Source organism: Pygoscelis adeliae, unplaced genomic scaffold (genome assembly GCF_000699105.1).
Source record: "Pygoscelis adeliae isolate BGI_AS28 unplaced genomic scaffold, ASM69910v1 Scaffold154, whole genome shotgun sequence".
NCBI lineage: Eukaryota > Metazoa > Chordata > Aves > Sphenisciformes > Spheniscidae > Pygoscelis > Pygoscelis adeliae.
The window spans coordinates 627,348-650,662 of NW_008825113.1; the positions used below are offsets into that span (position 1 = coordinate 627,348).

The window sequence follows — 23,315 nt, forward strand, 5'->3', positions numbered from 1 at the left end:
TGGAGGTGTCACTCAGAGTAGGAAGAGTGAAGGTTGCAGATGAGGCTGGTATGTGATTATCTCCAGAGATGTCAGATCTCTGGTTTTGCTGAACATCTGGTTCAAAGATGTTACATACTAGCATATGTTATATATTCTGGGTGAGTTCCAGGCTCTGCCAAATGACATTCGATTTCCATCGCAAAAGTTTCTGGCAGTGAACTTCTCTGCGAGAGAAGCAGCACTGAGGAGGGATGAATAGAGACCGTTTGTGGGGGCGGGGCGCACAGGAGGGGAGCACTGCCTGAGAACATTTCATTGCTTTCAGGTACTAGCTCTGCCCTTCTCCCATGCAACCCAGAGGAACCCTAGGGGAGAAAAGAAAGTGGTAACCCATAAGCTATGAGAAGCCTACCTGCTAACTGGAGGAAAATAAAGGGAGGTGGAGAGCAGCCCAACAGACTACAGGACACTCCTCTGAACACTCTGTGGTTACAGAGACATAAAGCTAACTGTTCATCTCAGAGTATTAATGGAAATGGGCACAATAAAACCTCTCCAAGAGCAGGGAACTAGCCTGTTCGTTTCACAGATCTTCTGCACTTTCCCCTCCCAAAGCGCAACTCAGCCCATACTTTGAATAGGTATTTTCAGGATGCTCTTGTTAAGCAAGTCTTCTTTTATGCAAGATGATTAATAAAGTCAACTCCTTTCAGGAGAAGGAAAGCAGAGAACCTCTTTGGCCATAGCACATAGACATGTTCTTGTGTTGGTGCACCATACAGAGGAAGACTTCTGTGCATGAGGATTTTAAAAGGTTTTGCAAATTTAAAAATATTCATTATATGGGAGAGAAAGGGCATAAAGGTCAAATACCCCAAATTTCACTTACTAATAATACTCTTCAACAGTGATAAAGCAAGATTATGGTGCTGTGATAATGCTATCACAATTGGCATTATAGGAAGACTTTAATTGTCAGGACAGTGAAAAATGCACATCTGAAACTGAAACACATTTTTGGGTATCATTTTAAACTGTTACTGTAGTCTGTATATAGCTTGAAATCTCTATTGCAGTTTGAAACAGTATTTTGCAAGTAAAGATACCACATACTTGTTTTAAATAGTATTTTAAGGAAAGGGGTTGGATTTATACAGAAACAACCTGTAACTTACGCCCTGACATCTTTTAGACAGAGCTGCATGTTTTGCAAAGGTTACATTTACACATTAGCTTAATGGAAAATAAAGCCACTCCAACTTCTCATAAAGTAAAATGTGCATATATGCACACGCGTGCATGTGTGTGTATATATGTGTATGTGTATATATATGTAATCTAGGCCATTTGCCTACATTTGAACAATGCATTTACTGTTTTGGCATTAAGGCTTCTTGTTTCCTCCATTACTGAACATTCCTTCTTCAGCAAGGAAAGAAGCAAGGTGCTCTTCCCCATATTAAAAAACAAACAAACAAAAAACAAAAAACAAAACCCAACAAAAAAAGCTTTTGCAAAATGACTGCCATATCCTAATGCACCCAAACAACCTGAACTCTGCTCTGAAAAAAAAAAAAAAAGCGCTACAGGGGAAAAATAAAGATGTTGAATGGTTCTTGCAAGGCTAAGTTTAATGTATGACTATAATTATCAGTGTACACTAGTAAGTACTTGCTGCTTGGGTGCATGTATTTTCATAGCTTAACATACTTGGATTTCTTTTAATGTCAACTTTATTACTGTATTTTCTATGTTTATTTTATTTATTTGGAGGATAATCACAGTGAAAATGTAATGCATTTTACCCAAATTATTGCATATACTGAAAATACTATGCATTCTCTCAATCTTAACCCAATCTTAACCCCATTTTAACAGTTCAAACCAATGTTAAAAGACAACTATAAGCCTCTCCTGCATTAATCAGGAAAAGTCTGACTAATGTTATTAAAGAAAAAAAACCCAAAACAAATGTTATTTTTTAACTTCAACTAATTGACAATTAGCAGCCTTTATAATTTTTAATGTTCTGTAAGAATTTACTCTGTAATGTATTAAAAAAAACTCTCGGGTAAACAGAGTGCAACATTTTAATTTTTAACCATAAACTACTGAGAGCTCATAAAATCCTCAGTGGAAATCTTTCGTATTAGCAGGCAAAAAGTCTACACTTTGCAAACCCCTGCAATGAGTACACAGCCTTGTTTCTTTGAATTCTGAGTTACTTCTGAAGTAAAATATGACCAAACTCTCAAAAAAACCTTAGATGCCCAAATCCTGCTCCCATCTTCAAAGCATACTGAGCCATTAGAAGAAATGTTATGGGCATTGAAGGGAGTGAAGCACTCAGAAAAAAAGGTTAAAACACATGAGAAAAAGAAAAAGTAACATTTAAAATGCACATTGTTTTAAAGACATGATCAGTGTCACTTTGCATGTGCTACAGAAGTCTAAGACCAAAGTTTGATACACTTATACAGTACACGGGGATATTTTCACAGTGCTTTAGGAGCCTTCATTCTAGGTAAGAGAAACAGATGCCATTTCCCCAAGCACAGTAACACACTATGACATTTATACTGCTTCCGGTCCTGTGCTAGCTTGCTCACAGCTGAGCTCAGGTACCGCTGAAAAGCAAAGCATTATGCCTTATAAATGTATGCCATGAGTGGAAAATGAAAAGGAAAGAAAAAGTGGGATGAGCTTCAGGTCAGAATAATATATGAAAAAAATATACTACAATCTCTTTTAAGAGACTGCATAAAAAGCAAGTTTTATGCAAGTTACAATTCTTTATGGAAAGCTGTGTTGGGAAAGAGGTAAAAAAAGGCGGCTAGTCTTTGCACAATTGAGACAAACTAGGCAAACAGGATTGTGTCAGTGCACATAAAACTATATAGGACTGAAGTAGTACAATGAATTAAATCTCACCTATGTTGCGTGTTAAGTATAAACTGGCTATTTTCTAAAACTTAAGCATTTTAACTAATTTGAAATATTATGCCTTTGGCATAATAACCTCCTCCCCTCAACTGTATCTAAGAGCCATGCACATCTCCGCCTGACATCAGATTAAGTTAGCTGATATTTATATACTATGTAAAATGGTTTAGTTATTTTCTGAGATTGCTCAAAACTTTTGAATTATTTTCTCAAAAACCCCTCTTTCCTACCACCTGAACGGCAGTGTCTGAAATCTGAAAAGCCATTGAGAAAGTATTTCAGAGCCACCAACTATTCCCACTCTATCCCATGCATTAATGAGCTGATTTAAGTCCAAGCAGGACAGCTCAACTATGAAGTGTGTGACGAAGAAGGACAAAGATTAGTTTCAAGAAGAAGCACTTCTGAGAACGCGAGTCGCTATTACATGCAAAACCAGATCAAGCTGGAAAAAACCAAAACTAGCCTAAAGGGTTGATAAGGCCCTCAGCATTATCAAAAGGGGAGAATTATTTCAGGATTTTGTTACTTTGTAAAGACCTGTAGCTCTCGAGTGCCTTCAAAGTAAGCGAATCAATTCCTTTGCTCAGTTTGTGTTTCTGAAGTACACGCTAGTTCCAAGAACTATGGAGGATGTTTCATGTCTCTAGGAAGGGCTTAGGAGCACATTTCAAGACTTGGAAACAGAAAATAAAACTACCCATATGTCAGTGTTCAGCTTAGAGACAAATATTGCTCAGTGATTTGAGCTCTCTGTTAACTGGTGATCATCCAGGGGAAACTGGGCCAGACCAGCAGTAGTTTCAACTTGAGCAATTAATTAATGGATAATCATTGCAAGTAGCTACAATCACAATCCATTTTACAATGCTCCTTGTCATGGACTGTGAGGACAAAAGCTAGCCTTTTCACAACTAAAGATGAGTTTCTGCTTTCACAGAAAAGATAGCTGGGTATATTTTGACCAGGACAAAGTAATAAAAACCTGGAACAACTTTAATCTCTCTGACTATAATGTACCAACTTCTGGAGAAATATTTTTTCACTAAAACGTCAAATGTAATTCAGAGGGGGATACAAACCCTGAGAAAGAAGTTACATTGACATTCAAGAATTATCCATTTTTATACCTTTGGACATCATCATAAGTATTGTCACAACAGTCCACCATAGTAGTTTTGCTACGTAGTCATATTCGAAAACAATTAAAATCATTACCTCCAAATTCTTTTCTAGCAGGTGCAGGACTCCTACCGCCTTATAGTATTAAGAAATGAATGCAGCAATAATGAAAAATATCAGTATGGTAAGAGGGAAGAAAAAGAATGAGAAAGTTAAAAATGACAAGGGTCAGTTTGTTATTAACTAAGTTGCCCATATGCTTCTGAACATCCAGTTTCTCTTAGTGCTCAATTGTTTACATTTTCAGATGATCCAGATGAACTCTACGTCAAAAACTTGGACATGATAAAATGCATGCATACTGATGCCAAAATTAAAGGAGTATAAATCAGTGAATGCACAAGATTATTTCTCTTTTATTTTAAAAATGAAGATGCTATAAAAATGAAAATGTTGAGTAAACACTGCTGTAGGAAGCCCACATTTTTAAACTATGAAAATAAGTTTATAAAAATTTTAAAACTTATTCACCAAGCAAAGGCAATAATATTTAAATGGTACTGAAAAATGCTGTTATTTCCCATGCTGTTATTGCTATTAAATGTATCAACTAAACATTTTAGTGAAAAAATTGTATGTTCCATTGAGCCCCATACCAATAATACAACATGTAGGTTGGGTGTGGACTTCAAAGTTCACGTCACAGACTTGAAACAAAATATTCCTGACCACCTGATACACGTCACCGCATTACCTGATGGTGGAGGCGGCCTCTGTGGCGGAGCAGGGCGTGCAGGAGGAGCAACAGGGCGAGGTGGTGGAGGACGCTTAGGCTCCAAGCTCTGAGAAGACTCTTTCTGTTGGGTACCAAGCTGAAATTCAGCTGAAGAACATGACAAAAACCAATGCAAAAATTAATCACTTGTACATTCTAACCACAGTAAAGCTTTTCTAATAGCAAGTTATTTTCACAGAGAGGACACTCAGTCCCCAGCCCTGGAGTCGATGATACAGAAGTTTTTGACAGAGGGAAAACAAGAGGAATAAACCAATGGTGAAAAGAAGCAGATTTCCTAAACCAAGATTTTTGTCTCATACGCTTTTATCAGTATATGCTTTTCATGACACCCTGAACATTCTTACAAATTGCAGAGTTCCAAGTTTTGATTTTGACCCCTATCTGTGAACGAAGTGCCCTGGAAAAAAATGTTAGAAGGGGAATTCTGAAGGCATTTTAGCAGTCTTTGTAAAGTTACTCCAAATTACATTGAAATAAACTGTTCTAGAAGCCATTCCAAACACTGTAATTCTAAATGTCCACTTCGTCACTAAAATGAAGTTGTGTTTAAACAGAAGCTTTCATATTATACACCCAGTTTACAGATCTACTGATTACAATTTACATATTACAGCTGATAGGAGCATTAATTGAAATGGGCTGTATTTGAAGAGTATGACTAAAGTGAACTAGGATTATACTGACACATTGCATCAGAATTTCTGAGCAGAGGTTTCAAACTAATCAACTTAGAAAGCCTATTAATCACATAACTTTTTGAGATGTCTCCTTCACGATGAAATGCTAACGAACTAGAGCAAGTTAGATAGTTTGCAGCAGCGTAGATCAGTGGACAGTGTGCTAAATAAGACTTGGGAAACAAAGCTCTTCCACTGCCTGTTAGGAAAACCGAGCCACAAAGAATGAGGTGATTTGCTCAGGGCCACTTATGCGTAAAATGCTAGATAATGACAAGAATAGCCTTTTATATTAATCTAAAAGCTCTATTAAAAATAATCTATAACCTAGTATTCTACCACTGGGCCATACAGCTGCCAGAGCGTACAGTAGTAATAGAGGTAGTCGAGCAATGTAATACACACTGTGTGTGGAAACAGGCGGTCCAGGAGTTTTTGTTGGTGCTCGGCTCGGTCTCACTGGGAGCGCAGGTCCATCTGACAGGGTAGGGGATTGACAGGGACTGGAACGCGGTGAAGAGCTTGGGGATGTTCCAAGACCAGAGCTTGAAGTTGGCTGTAGATGCTGAGGAAGGATTTCTTCTACTTCAGCACTATAGTCATCAATGTCTCCTAAATAACAAACCCCACCCCAAAAAAGAAAAAGCACGTAAAATAAAGGGAACAACAGTTACTTATTTTAAAAAGTGGGGAAATTATAAACTGATTCTGGGCATGGGCTTTTCTGCAAAAAGCCCTCAAGTTCCAAGGAATTAGCTCAGCAACCAAAGTATGATTCTTGCATCATAGAATTACACGTGAAGAATGGATATATATTCAAACCAGTTGAAAATACTCCAAATGCACAATATATATTATGGATATATATTATAGGCAATTATAATAGTGTGGCAACTGTAATGTTGCTTAATCTAAGAAACAATTAGCTTTACAAAGACCACCTTTGCAAACATTATTTCCCTGGTTCGCAAGAGATGGCAAGCTTCACTTATTCTTCAGGAGGCTGGGCAGGGGATTTCACGGTATCTGCTATTTGTAATAACTTCTGTTTGAAAAGGTGGAATGATGTTTAAAAAAAAGGTTCAACATGGACATACCTTTGAAAAGTAAACTGTCAATTTAGAATATTTTTATGTTGATATTCGAAATGCCTAAAATAGACAATTATCCCATCAGACCATAGTAATCCTTTCTTCCATAACTTCTAGGCTTCTCTCTCTTCAGGTACCTGAACAACACGCAATGTTCTACGGAAGTTCCAGCTTCAACTCTGCACTGCTCAGCAGTTACAGAGTAACCAGGCTGCTAATTAGATATTAGCTTTTGATTTAAGAGTCTTGTAGGATTTGAGATGTCACATTTTAAGGGAATCATACCATTTCACGTAGGACTATTAATAAAATCAACCAATCATACAGGCGTCTAAACTGTTCAAGTCCTGTTTCCTACCTGCGCTGGAAAACAGATGAAGTATCTTATGACACAGACGCTAACGCAAATTCCAACTTTTCATACAGGTTTCCCATATCTGTACCTTTACCAAACATATCTTCCTTTATGAAATACCTGTACAAAAAACCCTTAGTCTACTCTTTCCAGTATACATAGCTGCCATGCCTTTTCTTGAAACTTTTGCAATGTAATGTTTGCCACTAAGGAGCTTGGATAGAAATTCAAAGCAAATGAGCTACTCTGAATAAATCAATATAGACACAATGACTATATCTAGAAAGTATATCTGTTCAAGAAATGAGAAAAAAACGACCCTGTAAAATACATATGGAAATGCAATACACACAGGAAGTGTCAGCAGGTAAGGTGTGTGTGTGGGGCGGGTTGCTGATGTTCGAAAAACAGCTGTTTTACTTGCCAAGGATATAAGAAGAATATATTTTAATGCAGCGAAGAGAGTGAAGCAGACCTTTCATAAAAATGAATTAATAGATTAAAAAATAAGCTGTGACAAAGTACATAGATTAGAAACATGCAAGTAAAGAAAAGCAAAAATGCAGAGGCACAATTGCTGCAACAGTAGTATTCAGCAACTTGAGGATTCCGCTAGAAAAGCATGACATGAAAAGATATAAAAACCCTTCAGGTAAAAGCCAAAACCGAAAAAAACCAGGGAACCAGAAAACAGCAACTCATCAACGCCAAAGATCAGCCTGCTCCAAGGAGCAACAGAGGTTGAAGGTTTCCTTGCCTGACTCACATTTGCCTGCCTGTCAAAGGCTCACCAGGTGTCTTCTTGGGGGTGGTAAGCATATCAATGCTTAGCATGGGAGCTCATCAGTCCTATTAATCTATTATGTGTATTGGCAAAAAAATAATTGCTTTGCACTCTGAAGTTGTGTATATCCTGCTTATAGGGTATCTCCATGAACAGTAAAAGTTGCCTGAATGAAGTGACTCTGAGAGGGTAGGTCACAGGATAAAGTGAGAAGAATAAAGAGAATGTCAGCAAATTAGTAAAACCTAGAGATACAGTGCAAACTGACACTGCTCAACAAGTTGTTGAGATACTGTTGGAAATAACGGGATTTCTGATTTATCTGTTTTAGATGGGCATAAACTTGTTAAATTAAAGTATAGATATATGCATTAAATTAACCACATTATTTAGGACTGTAAGCATTTCAAAAAGAGGAATACTTTATTTCAACACACCTTCCATATCATAGTCTGCAGTAACCTCAGCATCTTCACAAAGCAAAGTGGAGCTTGTCGATGAAGGCAGCCCAATATTAATCTTCTCTAGATTCATTTCATCTTCCAAACTTCTGATCCAATCTGGATTTTTCAAGCTTATGTTTATAATCCTTCCTAGTAGCTGAATTGCCAAACAGGTATGCACAAAACAGAAATTGTTAAGAGTAGAAACATTAAAATTCAGCATTCTAGATTTTAAAAGAAAAAAACATTACTGAAAATATCACACATAAGGTTATCAATTTCTGGGACTAAACAATGACAGTGACACGTCACAAAAATAATTATGCTTTTCACTTCATTTTTGGTAATTAAATACATTTATGTAGTTTAAACTGTTAACAACAACTATTTAATATTTTTCTAAAGAAAAACTAACAACTCGTCTCATGAGATTTTCCTTTTCAGTTAATAGGAAAGCTTCTGGTGTCTTTATTCCGACAGAAACATCACTCTTTGTAAAGAAAAACAGACTTACTTATAAACTACATTAATAAAGTCATTTTTAGAGACTGATAAAAGAGCAGGCCTTCATTCTGCAAACTGACACATGACACTAAGCCCCTGTCCTGCACGGACTGCCAGTGAAACTCTCAGTAGATGCAAGGATCCATCTCCAAACATCACATTACAGAATCTAAGCCTTAACAAGAACATAGATCAGTAAAAATCTGAACATGAAAATTAAAAATTTTACAAAGATTAAATACTGGCCCTACAGAAGTCAATGAGAGCTGAAATTTTGACATTTTTAAGTGATTGCAGTACAGGAGTGCTGAATTTTAAATAATTGCAGGCTATAAATACGATAAACTGGTTCATACTACAAACTCAAGGTAAAAACTCTGCTTTTTAAACCATTAAACCCCACTCCCAATTAAAAAAATCCCTCGTTTGATGAAGATGCCCCTCAATATGGGATATTCATTTCTCTAACAGTCCTCCTCCTAAACTTAAATTAAGTTTGGTACTTCTCTCAGCTGGCTTTTGAAACTCAACATAATGCTATTTGGCTATCAAAAGTAAAAAAAAAAAAAAAAATTAGATGCAACAGTCTAGTATGGAACATGAAAAACTTTTAAGGATTAAAAACAAACAAAAAACCCAACCCACCCAAGTATTCTTTCAAAGTTGGATTTTCTCTTGCTATATGAAAGTTCAGTAATTTTTACATTACCTCAGTACCATTCAAATTCATAACATTCAAAGCAGAGCTTCCTTCCAAAAATGTTACCCACATCTTGTCTTCCACGAACCTGCAGAGTCCATTGGAAACAATAATTAAAATACTTTATCCTACCTACTAACTTTTGAAGCCTCTTATCTTAAAGGTTTTTCAATGTTTCAGTTCATGGAGAAGAATTATTTTTTTAAGTTCATTAAAATATATATAATTGGATAATAAGCTTTAACTGAATGTATCCTTGCAACAAAAAAAAAAGCAAAAGAGAACCAAGTAAATATCACGCAACGAAAGCACTGTCCTCTTAAAAATTACGTGACTACAGTTACACATTCAATAGTAACTGTGTGACTACAGGTTAGACATTTGTATTAGGTGTTCCATGTTACATCACACTATGGACTTGGGACTATGCTCCTAGTCTTCTGGAAAAAAACCAAACCAAACCAAAATGAAACAAGCCCCCCAAAACCCAAACAAAATGCCACAACACTTGTAGATCAATTAACAGCTTAGTAAAAATGCAACATTCACAGGGATCCTCTCATCTTCTGTTCATTTAAAACTACTAACCTAATTTTAGAATACGAAATTTGTATAAAATTACATAAATAAGAAATTTTAACTCTGATTTCTGACAGTCAGTATCTCAAAAATAAAAAGTATCTGGAAAAATTAAGTCTGAAAACTGAGACACATACAGGTATGTAAAACTAATTTTCAACTGTGAAGACCTTAAAGTTGAAACCTAAATGTTAAAAATGAAGCAGATCATAACTGAAATGCCCACTAAGAAAGTAACTTTATGCAGGAAATAGGTGGGAACGATGAAGAGGAATAGCGATTAAAAGTAAAAAGTCTTTTTAACCTTATAAGTATAACTTCACCATAGCTTGCAAATTTTTGAAGAAGATCATCAATCAAGTTATCATCAAAATAGTTTTCTTCTGCTGAAGAACTTCTGATGGAGACCATTACAGTACCATCAGGTGGTCCTTGTGTTGCAATCACCTCCTTATAAACTTTTTGTCTCTCTTCTGCTTCAATTTCAAATATGTCAATATCAATCAATGCAACCACAGGCCTTGGAAAAAAATACACGAGAAAAACCAGTAAGCAGAGTACCTGAGCAAGAAACTATATAACATGAATATTAAATCTTCAGTGATTAGGAAGTAATGTATAAAATAAAACTGAAACCTATGATCAGATGTTTTCAGCTCTGCTCTTCCGTAGTGCAACAAAGTACCAGGATTCCATGTATAAGGGACATTACTGTCATCGTGAAAACTAGCATTCAGAAGATCCAGGTCTTCAGCTACATTCAGTATTAATGAAAACAAAAGGGGAAAAACACAGTGATTGCAAGAACATGCTTTAAAAAATAAGCTATTTGTAAAAAGAGAAAAAAGAAAGTAAACCAAAACCAAATGTTCTACAGAAGAAAACAGAAGTTCCTTTTGAACTACTGAAATATCAGTAACTGGTATCTGATTCTTGATACTCCTGTTCAGCGTCACTGTATTTACTGCAGATGCTATTTAAGCTTTCTGTCTCATACAAAGTCAGGGATAGAAGCTCAGAATCACTGGCACTGTGAATGTCACTAAATGGATTCTGTAAGCCAGTTAAAATAATATTTTAAACAATTTAAGGAAGCACTCAAACCTGATCGGTCAAAAGGCCATTTTCTTCTTCTCCAAAGAATACGATCTGTCCATGCCGGCGTGCGACATTTTTCACTGGTATCATAGTCATCAGAAAACAGATCATATTTGTATGTAGGAGCAAAATTTATTTTCCCTTCCAAAAATCCCCTAAAAATCTGTAAGAAACAAAGCAGTTATGTGTCATGCCAGAAAACAGAAACAGATGGGAAACAGCTTGAAACTAATCAGAATTCTCTTTTCTAACAGTGAAAACCTGTCTACACATCTCAAAAAAAAGTCATTTGATAATATGAATCTTTCTCCAAATTTTATCTGCTGAAAACATTCTACATTTGCCACTAAGACTAAATAGTGACCCAGACAGATCATCATTAAACAGAAGTATGTCAACATTTATATCTTTAAACCCAGGCTCATGAGCAATCTGCTGTTCCTCCAATGTCGTTCAGAACTTGAGGTCATCCAGAACACAGAAGCTGTCCACAGCACTTTAAGTAGTCAGTTAGTTGCTCACGCATCAGCAAAAGTTGGGAATTAAGGTTTATATTTTATGTACCTATCTTCTACGTACCTATCTGAACATGCAAAGCATTCCCCCAAATTGACACAAGACGCCCCACCAATAAATAGGAGTTAAGGAGAAAAAAAGAAAGAAAAAAAGTCCTTAATACATTCAATATGAACTGAAAGATTAGAGAGACAGTATCACCATTTCTTCTCAAGCGAATAGGAAAGCAGAATAAAAAGAGATATTACATGAAATTATCCACCAAGAGTATGTATGGTATTTACAGATACAGAGTCAATTGAAAGGAATCAAAAAATCCATTATGTACTTTGGAACATAAACAGATACAGCCAGCTGACACTAGACTCTAGAAGGCCAGGAGATTTGCTCACTCCTTAAGTGTTTAAACTAGACATAAGCTAAAACCCTTTAGTTAACTTAACCAGCTCCAGTCTTGAGTTTAATCTTGTACAGGCAGTTTTATTTCATATCAGAGGTCTGTAAAATATAAATCTAACTTAGATCTTATAGTCAAGTCTGCATCAAATGACAGGTTAGCCTGCTTTCCTTGTTGGAAATATAAATTGAAATCCAGTCAATTTAAAAATCAATGTCAGAAGATCAATGTCAGAATGTCAGAAGATCCGCAACTTCTGAGACAATTTATTAATTTCTTTGCCTTTGGCAATTATTTCTTAACCTACTTTTACAAAGAAAATTGCTAAGTAAATGCCTTTTCGGAACAGCAGATACACCGGTTAACAGCCACATGCAACAACCGTGGAGCTACCCTCGCTAGCCAGCTGATAACCCCTGCTGCCCAGCCAGCCACTTCCAAATAATGGAATATCACCCCAACGGTGCAATACTACCCCTTCTTCCCCCCAGCCAGGAGACTATTTTGAGTCATCTTCATATTCCGGTAGTTTCCATAGCTTTATAACTGCTGGACGTGTCCCCAAGACCTCTACACCTCTCTTCTGTTTCAGTCGAATTAACAGACAATCATGCTGTCTGCCCGTTTGAATGTACACCTCTTTCTCTAGGAACTGGGCTATAAAAAAAAATTAAAAATTATCAAGTGGTTTTGCTCCTGTTCTGGTGCACAAGACACCAGCACAAATGGAAGAGAACTCTTAATTCAGAAAAAACACTGCTTATGATCAAAGTGCTGGCAAGCAGACAAAACTAACAACGGAGGATTGTCTCTCATTTTACCAACTACAGTATTCCCACATAAAGCTGGAAAGAAAGAATACAGAGTTTCACACAAAATTTGATTCATTACAAATATTCCTTTAATTGCTACGTGCTGCCTCCCAGGAAACCCTAAAAATATAAAATCTGAAGCTTTCTTCAGACTTTGTTATTCCACACTCTTTTTCTTTGTAAGTAAAAAGGTTTCCGTTTGGACTATTCCTTTTCCCAACAGAATGACAGTAACAGCATTAGACCTATTACTGCAGCAATTTAAAGTAAACAGTAACATTACCAGAAGAACTTCTATAAATATTTTTTTAAATATTGCACCTGATAAAAAGAAAGATATTCTAATTAGTAAACTCCAACACAAAGTTCTAAAAAGATGACAGAGTTTCCTTTTTTTTCAGGAGAGAAAGAAAAACCTCACTCCTACAGCGAGCCACTGTATTTGTACCACTGCCTCTTTAGGTCAGTTACTACGAATAAGTTACTAAATGTTGCTATGTCCCACCCTTCCATACCGCTACCTGGACAAAAGTGATAAGTAAAACATGCTGAGGATATAGATTTACAGAAGCACCACAGAAAAGGGCTAAAGCCAAAAAGAAAAATAAGGTATTCTTAAGTGTGTTAACATTTTGAAGATACCTGTCCGGAATTTTTCTGATTGATAAGTTGGTCTCCTGCTATAAGGGGATCCCAGTTCTGTTGTCGTATTAGGTCCTTAACTTCCTCATTTGGAATATCTATTCGATAATTAAAGTCACCACACCAAAAGATATAGTCATGGGAAAAGAGCATCCTTCCCTGTAAAACAGAAGCACATAATGAAGTTTAAAACAACCAAGTGACAAATTTACTACTTCCAGGTGCAGAAGTTCGGTTTTTAACTCTAAAATATGCATAATTTCTAGCTGATGAGGACAACTGAAATACATGTTAGTATTTAGTGTTCATATGGTTAGAACAACATAGCCAACTGTATGGCATTCACACATATAGAGTATGAAAGAAGAAGTAACACTTCTTATGTAGTTTGCATTTCTAAAGAAACATGAATCATCTGAATTGGATTCTAAAATTCTTCATCTTTCTACTCTTCTTTTAGAAGTCTGCTCTAAGATGGTGACTGCTACCTGTGTCACAAAGAGGTTGCAAAGGAGAACAAAACACTACCCTGGGATCTTGTGGCACAATATCCTGACAGAATGCAAATCGAGGGCTTTATTATTCAGATTTAATTGAAGACTTTTCAGTTACATACAATTTTCATGGCTAGGGAGAGACAGAAGGGCTCTGTTAGTTTAAACAAAGCCTAGGGTTTAAAGTGAGAACTTTTACTTCCCTCTTTGTTTTGATTTTTCCATTGCCCTTAAGTAAATCAAAGCAGATTCACTGGCAGATTAAAACAGCGGCATTTAGGAAACTATGGCTTCTGACAACCATAAGAACACAGTACTTCAAGAAAAACTGAAACATGACCATGGGGACAAATCTAGAAATTAAAAAACCCTGTAAGATAAGATGTCAGACTCCTGCACAGTGCCACAGAAACTAGCAAAGGACAGTTTGACTACAAAATTTAAGACAGCTTTAAGTCTCAAGGAAGCATTTTGTTGCACTGATAAAATCATCAAGTATTTACTTGGTATTTGATAATCCTTTATGAGAATATGGTACAGAACCGTACAATCCAACTTGACGAAAATGAGTAACCAAGAAGTTAAAATGAATTATCAAAAATCATTCTTCTGTACTGAAAATAGTGCTGTTTCCCATGGATTTTTTTTTTCATAGTTGATTAACTCTGGTGCCTACAAAAGTTCATGCATGTCAGGAATCTATAAGGTCTCCTTCCTATGCTAAATCTTTGATGCCTAATGCAAGTGAATTCACGCTTCATCATCTCTATCAGTCGTTGCACTGGAAAGGCCTATTCTTTCTGCAATCATCTATTTTAATAAAAATTGTGGGAACTTAATGATCTCCGAGATCTCTAACCTGAGAAAATTTGATTTCCACAGGAATCTGGGGAACAGAAAAAAAATAAATAGAGCTTTTGGATGACACTGCTGGAGCTCAAAGGGTTTAACTTCTCATTCGATATGGAATTTGAACACTGTTGCTTACCATTGGAAAACCGAGCTTGCGAGCTATTTCTACGAAGTCTTCATTTCTCTCTTTAACTTGTGATTGCCCTGCAGCAAAATGACTGCAGACAAAGCAAAGACTGGATGTATGAAACAACATCCGAATTGCTACTGCACCTTTATTACCAGTGGCTCCTCCCATGCCAGTCTTTACAGTGTCAACAGCAACATCCCTAAAAGAGTTAAACAACTATTAAACCTTCAGATACAATGGCACAGAAGTTAACAGCTTTAAGTATGTCTGAGTATGACATTATGTTGGTAAGAGAACATTTTCACATCGTTCTTTCACAGGAGTAAGGCCATGGGGCTATTTTAAAAAAATGCCAAGAGCTATTGAGCAGGTAACAATATAACACTTCAGCTTTTCAAGCTTTCTTGGCAACTGATGAGGCATTTAAAAACTAAGATAAAAGAATTTAAGGAACTAGCTCCCCAGAAGGTGGAACAGTTCTTTTAGGGCCCCATACGTGTCTTAGTACACTTGTATGTTAGCTTGCAATCCAAAGCAAACTGAAGGTGACCCAACTTGGGCACAGCTGTGTGTTCACTGACCTGATAAAAGGAGCATGCTGGGGCCTGATGAACACAAAAAGGCAGACGCCCACCAACTGCTCAGAAGCCAGCAGCACATACTTGTAGTCTCTTGATATAGTCTTCTGCAGTTCAGCAGCCCAAAGCTTCTGATTGGTTGTGCTAGCAGTGAGATTAAAAGTGCCAGTTTTAAAATAAATCAAATTAAGCAGGTATCTAAACTGTTGATCTAGTTCAATAAACTCCATACAATAACCTTAACTAAACCTTGAGGTAGTAAGCCAAAGCCAAGTTGTGAATGGTGCTCAAATGCCTCCTAGCAGAGACACAGGCTATAGACCGCCATGACATCATCATTTCAAATTCAGCCTCATAAAATGCTGCCTCACTTTTCTCAACACCACAGACAATGTTAGGGGCCAGGGCTATCTTTCCTGTGTTTCTGAGGCTAGACTAGAGGAGCAAAACCCAAGAATTTTTCTAAGGAGTTACTTCCTAGCCTAGAGCTCAGTCAATACTGGAAAACAGAGACGTCTGTGGTCTTAGATCAAGAAGAAACTTCCCTGGAGACCTAATAGACTATGGTTTTCAGAGCAAGCATTGGATATAAATGAAAAATATCAGACCTGGAAACAGCGTTAACTAGACATAGTGCGAAATTAGGGGATGACAAACCGCCACTTTGTCCTCAAGACAGAGTTAGCCTGTGCAAAGGCTAACAGTTGCTAAAGTCGATGCTTTTACCAATGAGTTAAAGCTTGCTAAATACCAGAAAACATGCAGAACAGGCAGACAAAACAATGGACAAAGTGAATACGATCCTAGGACTACACATAAAGACTTCATCACTGGCATCAGCCACCACTGGTAAAAGTATATTTTCGTAACCCACTCCACTAGGGGTGAAAAATGCAAACACCATGATAATATATACATGTAATACATGGAATGACAGTGAAAACTGACAGTACGGAAGGAAGCCTTGCTTTATACAGATCAAAATCTGATGCAAGACACTATGTAAAGGCATACCAACAATACATGCTTTTGGAAGGAATTTCACAGGACTCGCTGTTCCCAGCAGTAGGAAGGCACAGAGACTGCAGAACGCTACGAGCATTGGAGGTAAATTCCTTCAAAGTGTTAAATGAAGGAAAAAGTTGAGGGGCACCTTGCTGAAGGTGCAATCCAAAATATGGTCAAGTATTGACTGTTTGGATCCTTGAGATTACGTTATACATGATCTAAGTGATCACAGCTTTGCTAGGGAAAGCTGAGATGAAGTCTGCAATCCTGGCACAGAAACTGGCAGAAAGAACTGGAATACAGTCAAAAATTAGGCCAGACTAATCCCAACCATTACAAAACAGGAGAAAAAAAAAATTAAGTAACATTTTACTCAAAAAAAGTGATTATCAACTAAACTAGTATTGTATAGATTATATCACCTACCTGGCGTTCACAATGTTTCCTGCATTTAGCTCCACCATTTCTTCAAATCCAATGGCAAATATGTCTACAGGCTTGCTTTTGCGATCTGCATTTAAATAATAAAAAAGCTATTTGTCACTTATAATTAACATAAGAACCAAGACCTCATATATCTATTTTAATGTTTATGATCGAATTGTGAAAATCACAGTTTTCAAGAAAAAATTGACAGAATACAAATCCTACCTTGGAATTCATGAATACCAGCTAACTTCGGTGCATCTAGAAGCCAGTCAGTGAGGGTCTGATTTCTAAAGGCAATACTTCGAAACTGCTTCCCCCCGTTGACATTCCACGTCCCGACGCAGACTCTAATTTTTTTCGGTTTTGCATACTTATAAAAGTTTTCACACATACTCTTTAGCACTTTTACAGATGCTGCAAAAACATTTGAAAAAACGTTATTTTTATATAGAATGTTTCTTCAGAAAACTTGGCAATGAGATCTTTCCCTTAAAAAAATGGCAACAAATCCATGCAGAGACATATAGAAAGTTAAACTGTGAAAGCAAGATGAATGCAGCTTTTCACAAGGGAAAGTACATTTGCAGACATATTACTTGTGTGGGTAGGATAGTGACTGAATGAGAGACAGTAGTAATTTGTTCAAAGTAATAGATATGTAAATAATACATAAAAGAAACATAATGTCTATGTTTTATAAATATCTGTCATTCTTTCACCCTATCTGTGATTCTCTATGCAAACCATTATTTTTCATACATGCCAACACAGGTATCTACCTCATTTTCAGATTACATTTATGAAATTCAATCTCCATTACAAAACCAACTTACAGATATGTTAATTTCTAGAAGTGTAAAATTGAATGATATACTACATTTACTAAAATAGATAAGGCCCATTATTTTATCATATTAGAGTATGTCTATTTAAGCCACAAATATGAATTATTTTTTAGGTCAGTTGAATTCCTAAAATTCTGCTTTAGTGAGGAAAGTAGGCTAGGATTCAAAACAATTAAACTCATTTCTCTATCACACCAGCCTTTCTCTGTGCCTTGTTTCTATCTGCCAGATGGGAGAGACAGTAATGACCCATCTGTAAAGGGCACTGTGAAAAACAAACAAACAAACAAGATTATTCAATGGTCAGACACTAGAGTTACAGAGATTTTAAAAGTCCCTTCATAAATCAGCTGCATAATATACTCACACAGATATATTTCCTAATGCAAACGAATAAATCTGAATATTTTTTAAAATTACGCTCCTTTTTTTCTTTAATCACAGTGGAATAAAAATTGCATCAGGTATAAACAGTATTGTTTGCATTGTACTTTACCTAAGTGATATTAATTTACCTATTTTGAATACTCTCATGGCTATGAGACTCTGTGAGAATCATATAAGCGATATTAGATGGAATTCTTCCCTTCACTGTGTGCTGTCTTGCAAAACGGTCAGCTACTGGGCACAATATTTTCATTCAAATCCCCAAAATAGGAAGATTAGTGAGCTGCTGTTGTCTTTTTAGTTAGTCTTTTTAAGCTTACCACCTTTGAATTTGCTACAGAATCTTGGCTACACAATTAAAACAAAAATCAGGGATCCTCTAGCCCTCATGATTTTGAAACAAACTGGAAGCAATAGAAAAAAATAATATATTGTATTTGTTGTTTGTGAACTCTTTCACTGCTAAACAAATCATATATCCATGTATGGGCTAATCACATATAAAAGACAATGAACTGACTGGTGTCTCTTTGGGGTACTACGGGCAGATCATGCTTGGGATCATGCTTTCCTTTTCACAACCCAGGTAAATGAAGTCAAGAAAACAGCAAAGAGCCAACAGAATACTTTACACTTTCAGGGGAGAGCCAAATACTGAGTCTACTTCTGAATGTATCTACACACTAGGTAACAGTCAAGTCAAGAAGTCCACCAAATGCCAGAAAAGCCTCCGAGGGTCAAGGACAGAAGCTACCCAAGCACCTGACCACTTGAAGAGAAACCCATCCAAGAAATGTTGTAGCCACGATACGTACAAGTACCCAAATCTTCCAAAGGATTAGCTGAACCCGAGGAACCCAAAATAGCATCACAGACAGCCTTGAAGATCTGCACAGATTAGTCTTCATAGTACTCTGAGCAAGTTCAAAAGCAGAGTTTGGACTTTTATTCTCGCCACTTCAGTTCCTTCTTTTCCTTTTGCAAATTTAGCAATTTTCTGCTTAATTTTAAATAGTTGCTCCAAATAATTCATACTTACTACCAAGCAGCTTTTAAGAAAAGCTGCAAAATTGAATTATTGCTATTTAACTCCTGACGTTGTCATGAATGCCTAATGTGAAAAATTTTACCAGGATAGCATCTAACTTTAGAAGTGAACTGACAACATGTTTATTACAAACATGAAATTCATACTTGTAAACTAGCAAACTAGTAATGTAGAATGACTCTTTTTCTAAATTAGAATAAATAAAGAAAAAAGAGATTAATTTTTCATCTGTTTTCCAAAATACTGAGTGAGCCAAGTGTTTTTCAGAGTTCCTGAGCCTCCCATGTACATTATTTTTCTACACATTTCTAGCTATTTATCTTTTCAACAAAATTGTGTCTCACTCTACAATGTTAAAAATCCAATCAATTACATTTTCTGTTATTTTGCAGCAAAATACTTCAACTGCTGTTCACATTCGGAAAGCAGGTCTACAAAGGGATATTAACTTAAAATTCTTGGTGGGATATTCTGTGCAACTGAATCTGATTGAACTATTTTACTACAACATGCAAATTACTGTAGATATGTTTCAATATATGCAATTTGTATCCAGATGAAACCCACAGTGAAATGTTACATCAGGAAGTTAAAAATAGTTGACATATGACTCTTCATGAGTTGTAAGCTAGGCTGATATAGTCTACATGGTAACACCATAAATTACAATGTGACTATTTATTCCAATAAACAGTTTTTAACACTGACAAAATGCCAGTGTATCAGTTAATTTCAGGTGTATATTACCTGTGACTCAGACTTCATTAGTTAAGTACTCAGTAAGACTTAAGTAGATACAGTAAAGCACTAATAGAAAAAGCAAAGCTGAGACAAATGTAAAGGGAAAAAACGTCTAAAGCTCAAAAATACAGATTATGGTTGAAGTGGTTTTCCAAGGGGGGGAGAAAAAAAAAAAAAGCAGCTTTAAACACTTCAGATGTATTTGAACAACAACCTAGCCAACAACAAATCCTCATCCTTTCTTCCAAGGATCCTCCCCTGTCAATCTTCAGTACCCGGGGTTAATGGCTACTACCCGAGCACACAGGTTGAGGGGATACTGTGCACAACTTCGCCATTCTCTTAAAATGGGAGACTTGTCTGAACGATTATTAAGAGCTTCCTTGCTCCTTTCCCTCCTCCACTCCCTTTGTCTTCCCACGTATTAAGGAAGTACTTTCTTCCTCTCACCCAGAAACTAGGCATCTGATCTGGTTTCACTGAACCTACTTCCAAGAGGTAGCACAAGCAACGCTATGAAGGCAATAGCTCAGAAACAGCCATTTAAATTTTCTCAACACTTAGTAAAATCTGAACAGTCAAGCATTAGGAATATTTTGTTCTAAATAATAGCTTCTGGGAAAAAGGAGATGATGAAGCATTGCACAGCTGACAAGTACTCGCAGCTCTCCCTTAAAAATATGGAATAGGTAGGTATATATCACATCTCCCCAAATGGAGCAGCTTCATGTAAACAGCTTAAGTTACAACAAAAAGGAGAATTCCCACTACAAATTAGAGAATTTTGAAAACAAAGTTCAAAGGGATTATGTTGCTTCTGTTGCTAACTTAAAATGATAATACCTAAGAGTTTTCAGAAGCTTCTTAAATTGAAGAGATCTTTCATGTCATTTTCCTCTATCTGGCTCAACGCTACACATTCTTATTGTTACATATCACTTCTTCGTGTTCACGGTATTGCTGAATCCTCCGAAGCCAACCTCCCATGTTTTAAGCCCAACATCACAGACATTGGTCAAGATATGACTGCAATGTCTTTAAGTAGAAGATTAGGAGTTAACTGTAAAGTTCCCTCTTCAGGCCTCATCTTCACCGAGAGATTTACCTAAATAGATGCTCTAATACTTCCATTTTGCGACACGTGCAGAGGTAACTATCTCAGTGGTTTTGACTGTACTTTTGCTCCACAAAACACAAGTGTCAGCATATTATTTCAGAGCATTCCAGTACAACGTTAACCTTTGCTGGGAGATATTACAAAAATCAGTCCATCTCATGCAAGAACACAAGCAGGTAGAACCTTCTAACGGCAAATACGATGAAGTTACAAGTTGTACTGAAGAATTTTACCTCTTATCCTAAACAAAACATTTAGACAAAACAAAAATACAGAAGCTCCCAAACCAGATAAAAAAAGCAAATTCCTCTACAGCTAGAATAAAGCATTTGCAAAAATAAACCCCAAAGAATTAGTTGCCTCTTCTCATAACTCACACCCAAGCACAACTGCAACATTTTTCACCCCTTATATTTTCACTTTTCTTGTATTAAAGAGCTTTTCTTGGATTAAGGGATTTTGGGGCACAGGAATGACCAAACACTACTAGGAAAATGTGAGCCCACAACCAAATATTATGCAAATAGGCACAAGAAAAAAGCCAGAGAAGAACAATAGCTGCTCAGATATTTACAGCTTAATTTACTATACTATACCTGATTGTAATGATTGCTCTGAAACTACGGATGCAGTAAGAAGGAAACAAGACAAAAATTAGTCAAATAAGTAATTGGTTTTTTAAATTTTCCAGCAATATGTGAGAGAACATGCTGTAATATACAATTTATTACACATAACCATTTGCATCAGTTAAAGCACACCTTTTATGCTGCAAAATCTAAAAAGTTCCACAACAGTATTAACAAATTCTCTTTTCTTGCTTTATTAATAATGGATTTACATATGATGAAGTATCTCTTTAGTTAATTCACTACCTAGCAGGCAACGCAAAGACATTATGTTCAGTGAAGAGGGATTAATGTTCCTCAGCTGACAGGAGCTGCAAATATTGAAAGGACAGCTTGCATTCCCAGAGAAAGCGAGAAGAAACGAAAATGACTGTCAACTACTTTTGAGGTGAGGCCGATTTAGCAGGTTTCAGATACAGGAAAAGTTACAATAATACGAAACCTTGTGGTAAAGAAACGAGAGGAAAACAGTCTTTCAGGTTCCACACAGGAAATATATAAATACCCAAAGGTGAAGACTACTATTGGACAAGAATTTTTTCTCTTGTGCCACAGATTTGCACTGAAGCTTTGACACATTTTTTCTCATTCTAGGTTGAGAAGTGTCCAGGAGAAAGGGGGAAAGAAAAACAAAAAAAAGGAAAAATTAAGAATGTTATTAATCCCTAAAAATGGCAATAACCCACCATTTAGGACACTCTTATCTGGGATCTTGGAAAGAAGACTCAAATTTAAGTTCCTTCTTTTCCCAAGAATTAGCTCCTCTATTTTTTATATCCCAGGAGAGTACTCTAAACACAGCCCTACATCTGGCCCACTTACTATTTCCCCGCCCATCAGACCTACAGAACGGTGGGACATGACTGTAGTCCTGGGGGCCATGTAGGCTACACCTCTGTTTGGGGATGCAGGATGCTGTGGTTTGAGCTCCCTGTTCCGGTTAGGTGAGCCACCTTCCTGTAACCAGACCACCCAACTCCCACACAGCTACTCTGCCTAAGCAGAGTTTCTTATTGAAATCTCTCCAATTTTGATGTAGAGTTTCACCCACAGCCTGACAAGCTTTTGCGGTGCATGCGTTCCTGGGAGAGACGACTTCTCACAAAAAAAACATTTTGTGATGGGAAGTCATTCATCAGGAGTTTTCTGATAGCTCGTTAGCTTAAATTTTCGTACATTACCAAACCCCCTTTTGTTCCTCAGTACCTTAGAAACCAAAATGAAGATAAATACCAGCATTCTTAAGCTTGAGAAAAGAACAAATGCTTTCTATCTAGTTTAACACCATGGTGAGAATTTCTTCACTGACATGACAGATCAAATTAAGGAAGACATTTAGCAAACAATAAGAAACCCCTAATATTTTAATAAATCAGGATTTTTTTCCCCCAAATTCAGCACGTAATTATCATGATTAACACTTGCTATAAATGGATTTGAAGAACTGAACATATCTAACATGCATCTACAGTAAAGTTCTGACAAATATGCTCCACAAATATTTACCTATTACACCACCAGACAACAACAAAATATAAACAGTAAAGAAATTACTGCAGCATGTTAGTTTGGTAATATTAGTAAAGCAGAAGTAACTTTCATCTTTTAATAAG

The 23,315-nt window shown here is 36.5% G+C and overlaps 1 protein-coding gene across 1 annotated transcript in view; it reads right to left on the reverse strand.

Annotated features, from left to right (window-relative positions):
• SYNJ1 (synaptojanin 1) overlaps positions 1 to 23,315 on the reverse strand; it is a 68,084-nt gene that overhangs the window by 15,183 nt on the left and 29,586 nt on the right. Inside the window, exons 13-24 of the mRNA XM_009327940.1 lie at positions 17,158 to 17,349; positions 16,933 to 17,017; positions 15,502 to 15,642; positions 14,927 to 15,119; positions 13,445 to 13,603; positions 11,084 to 11,240; positions 10,616 to 10,733; positions 10,284 to 10,499; positions 9,410 to 9,488; positions 8,191 to 8,353; positions 5,929 to 6,135; positions 4,802 to 4,930 (exon numbers count right to left, since the gene is read on the reverse strand). Of these exons, the coding sequence (XP_009326215.1) occupies positions 4,802 to 4,930; positions 5,929 to 6,135; positions 8,191 to 8,353; positions 9,410 to 9,488; positions 10,284 to 10,499; positions 10,616 to 10,733; positions 11,084 to 11,240; positions 13,445 to 13,603; positions 14,927 to 15,119; positions 15,502 to 15,642; positions 16,933 to 17,017; positions 17,158 to 17,349 (1,839 nt within the window). The remainder of the gene's footprint in view (positions 1 to 4,801; positions 4,931 to 5,928; positions 6,136 to 8,190; positions 8,354 to 9,409; positions 9,489 to 10,283; positions 10,500 to 10,615; positions 10,734 to 11,083; positions 11,241 to 13,444; positions 13,604 to 14,926; positions 15,120 to 15,501; positions 15,643 to 16,932; positions 17,018 to 17,157; positions 17,350 to 23,315) is intronic.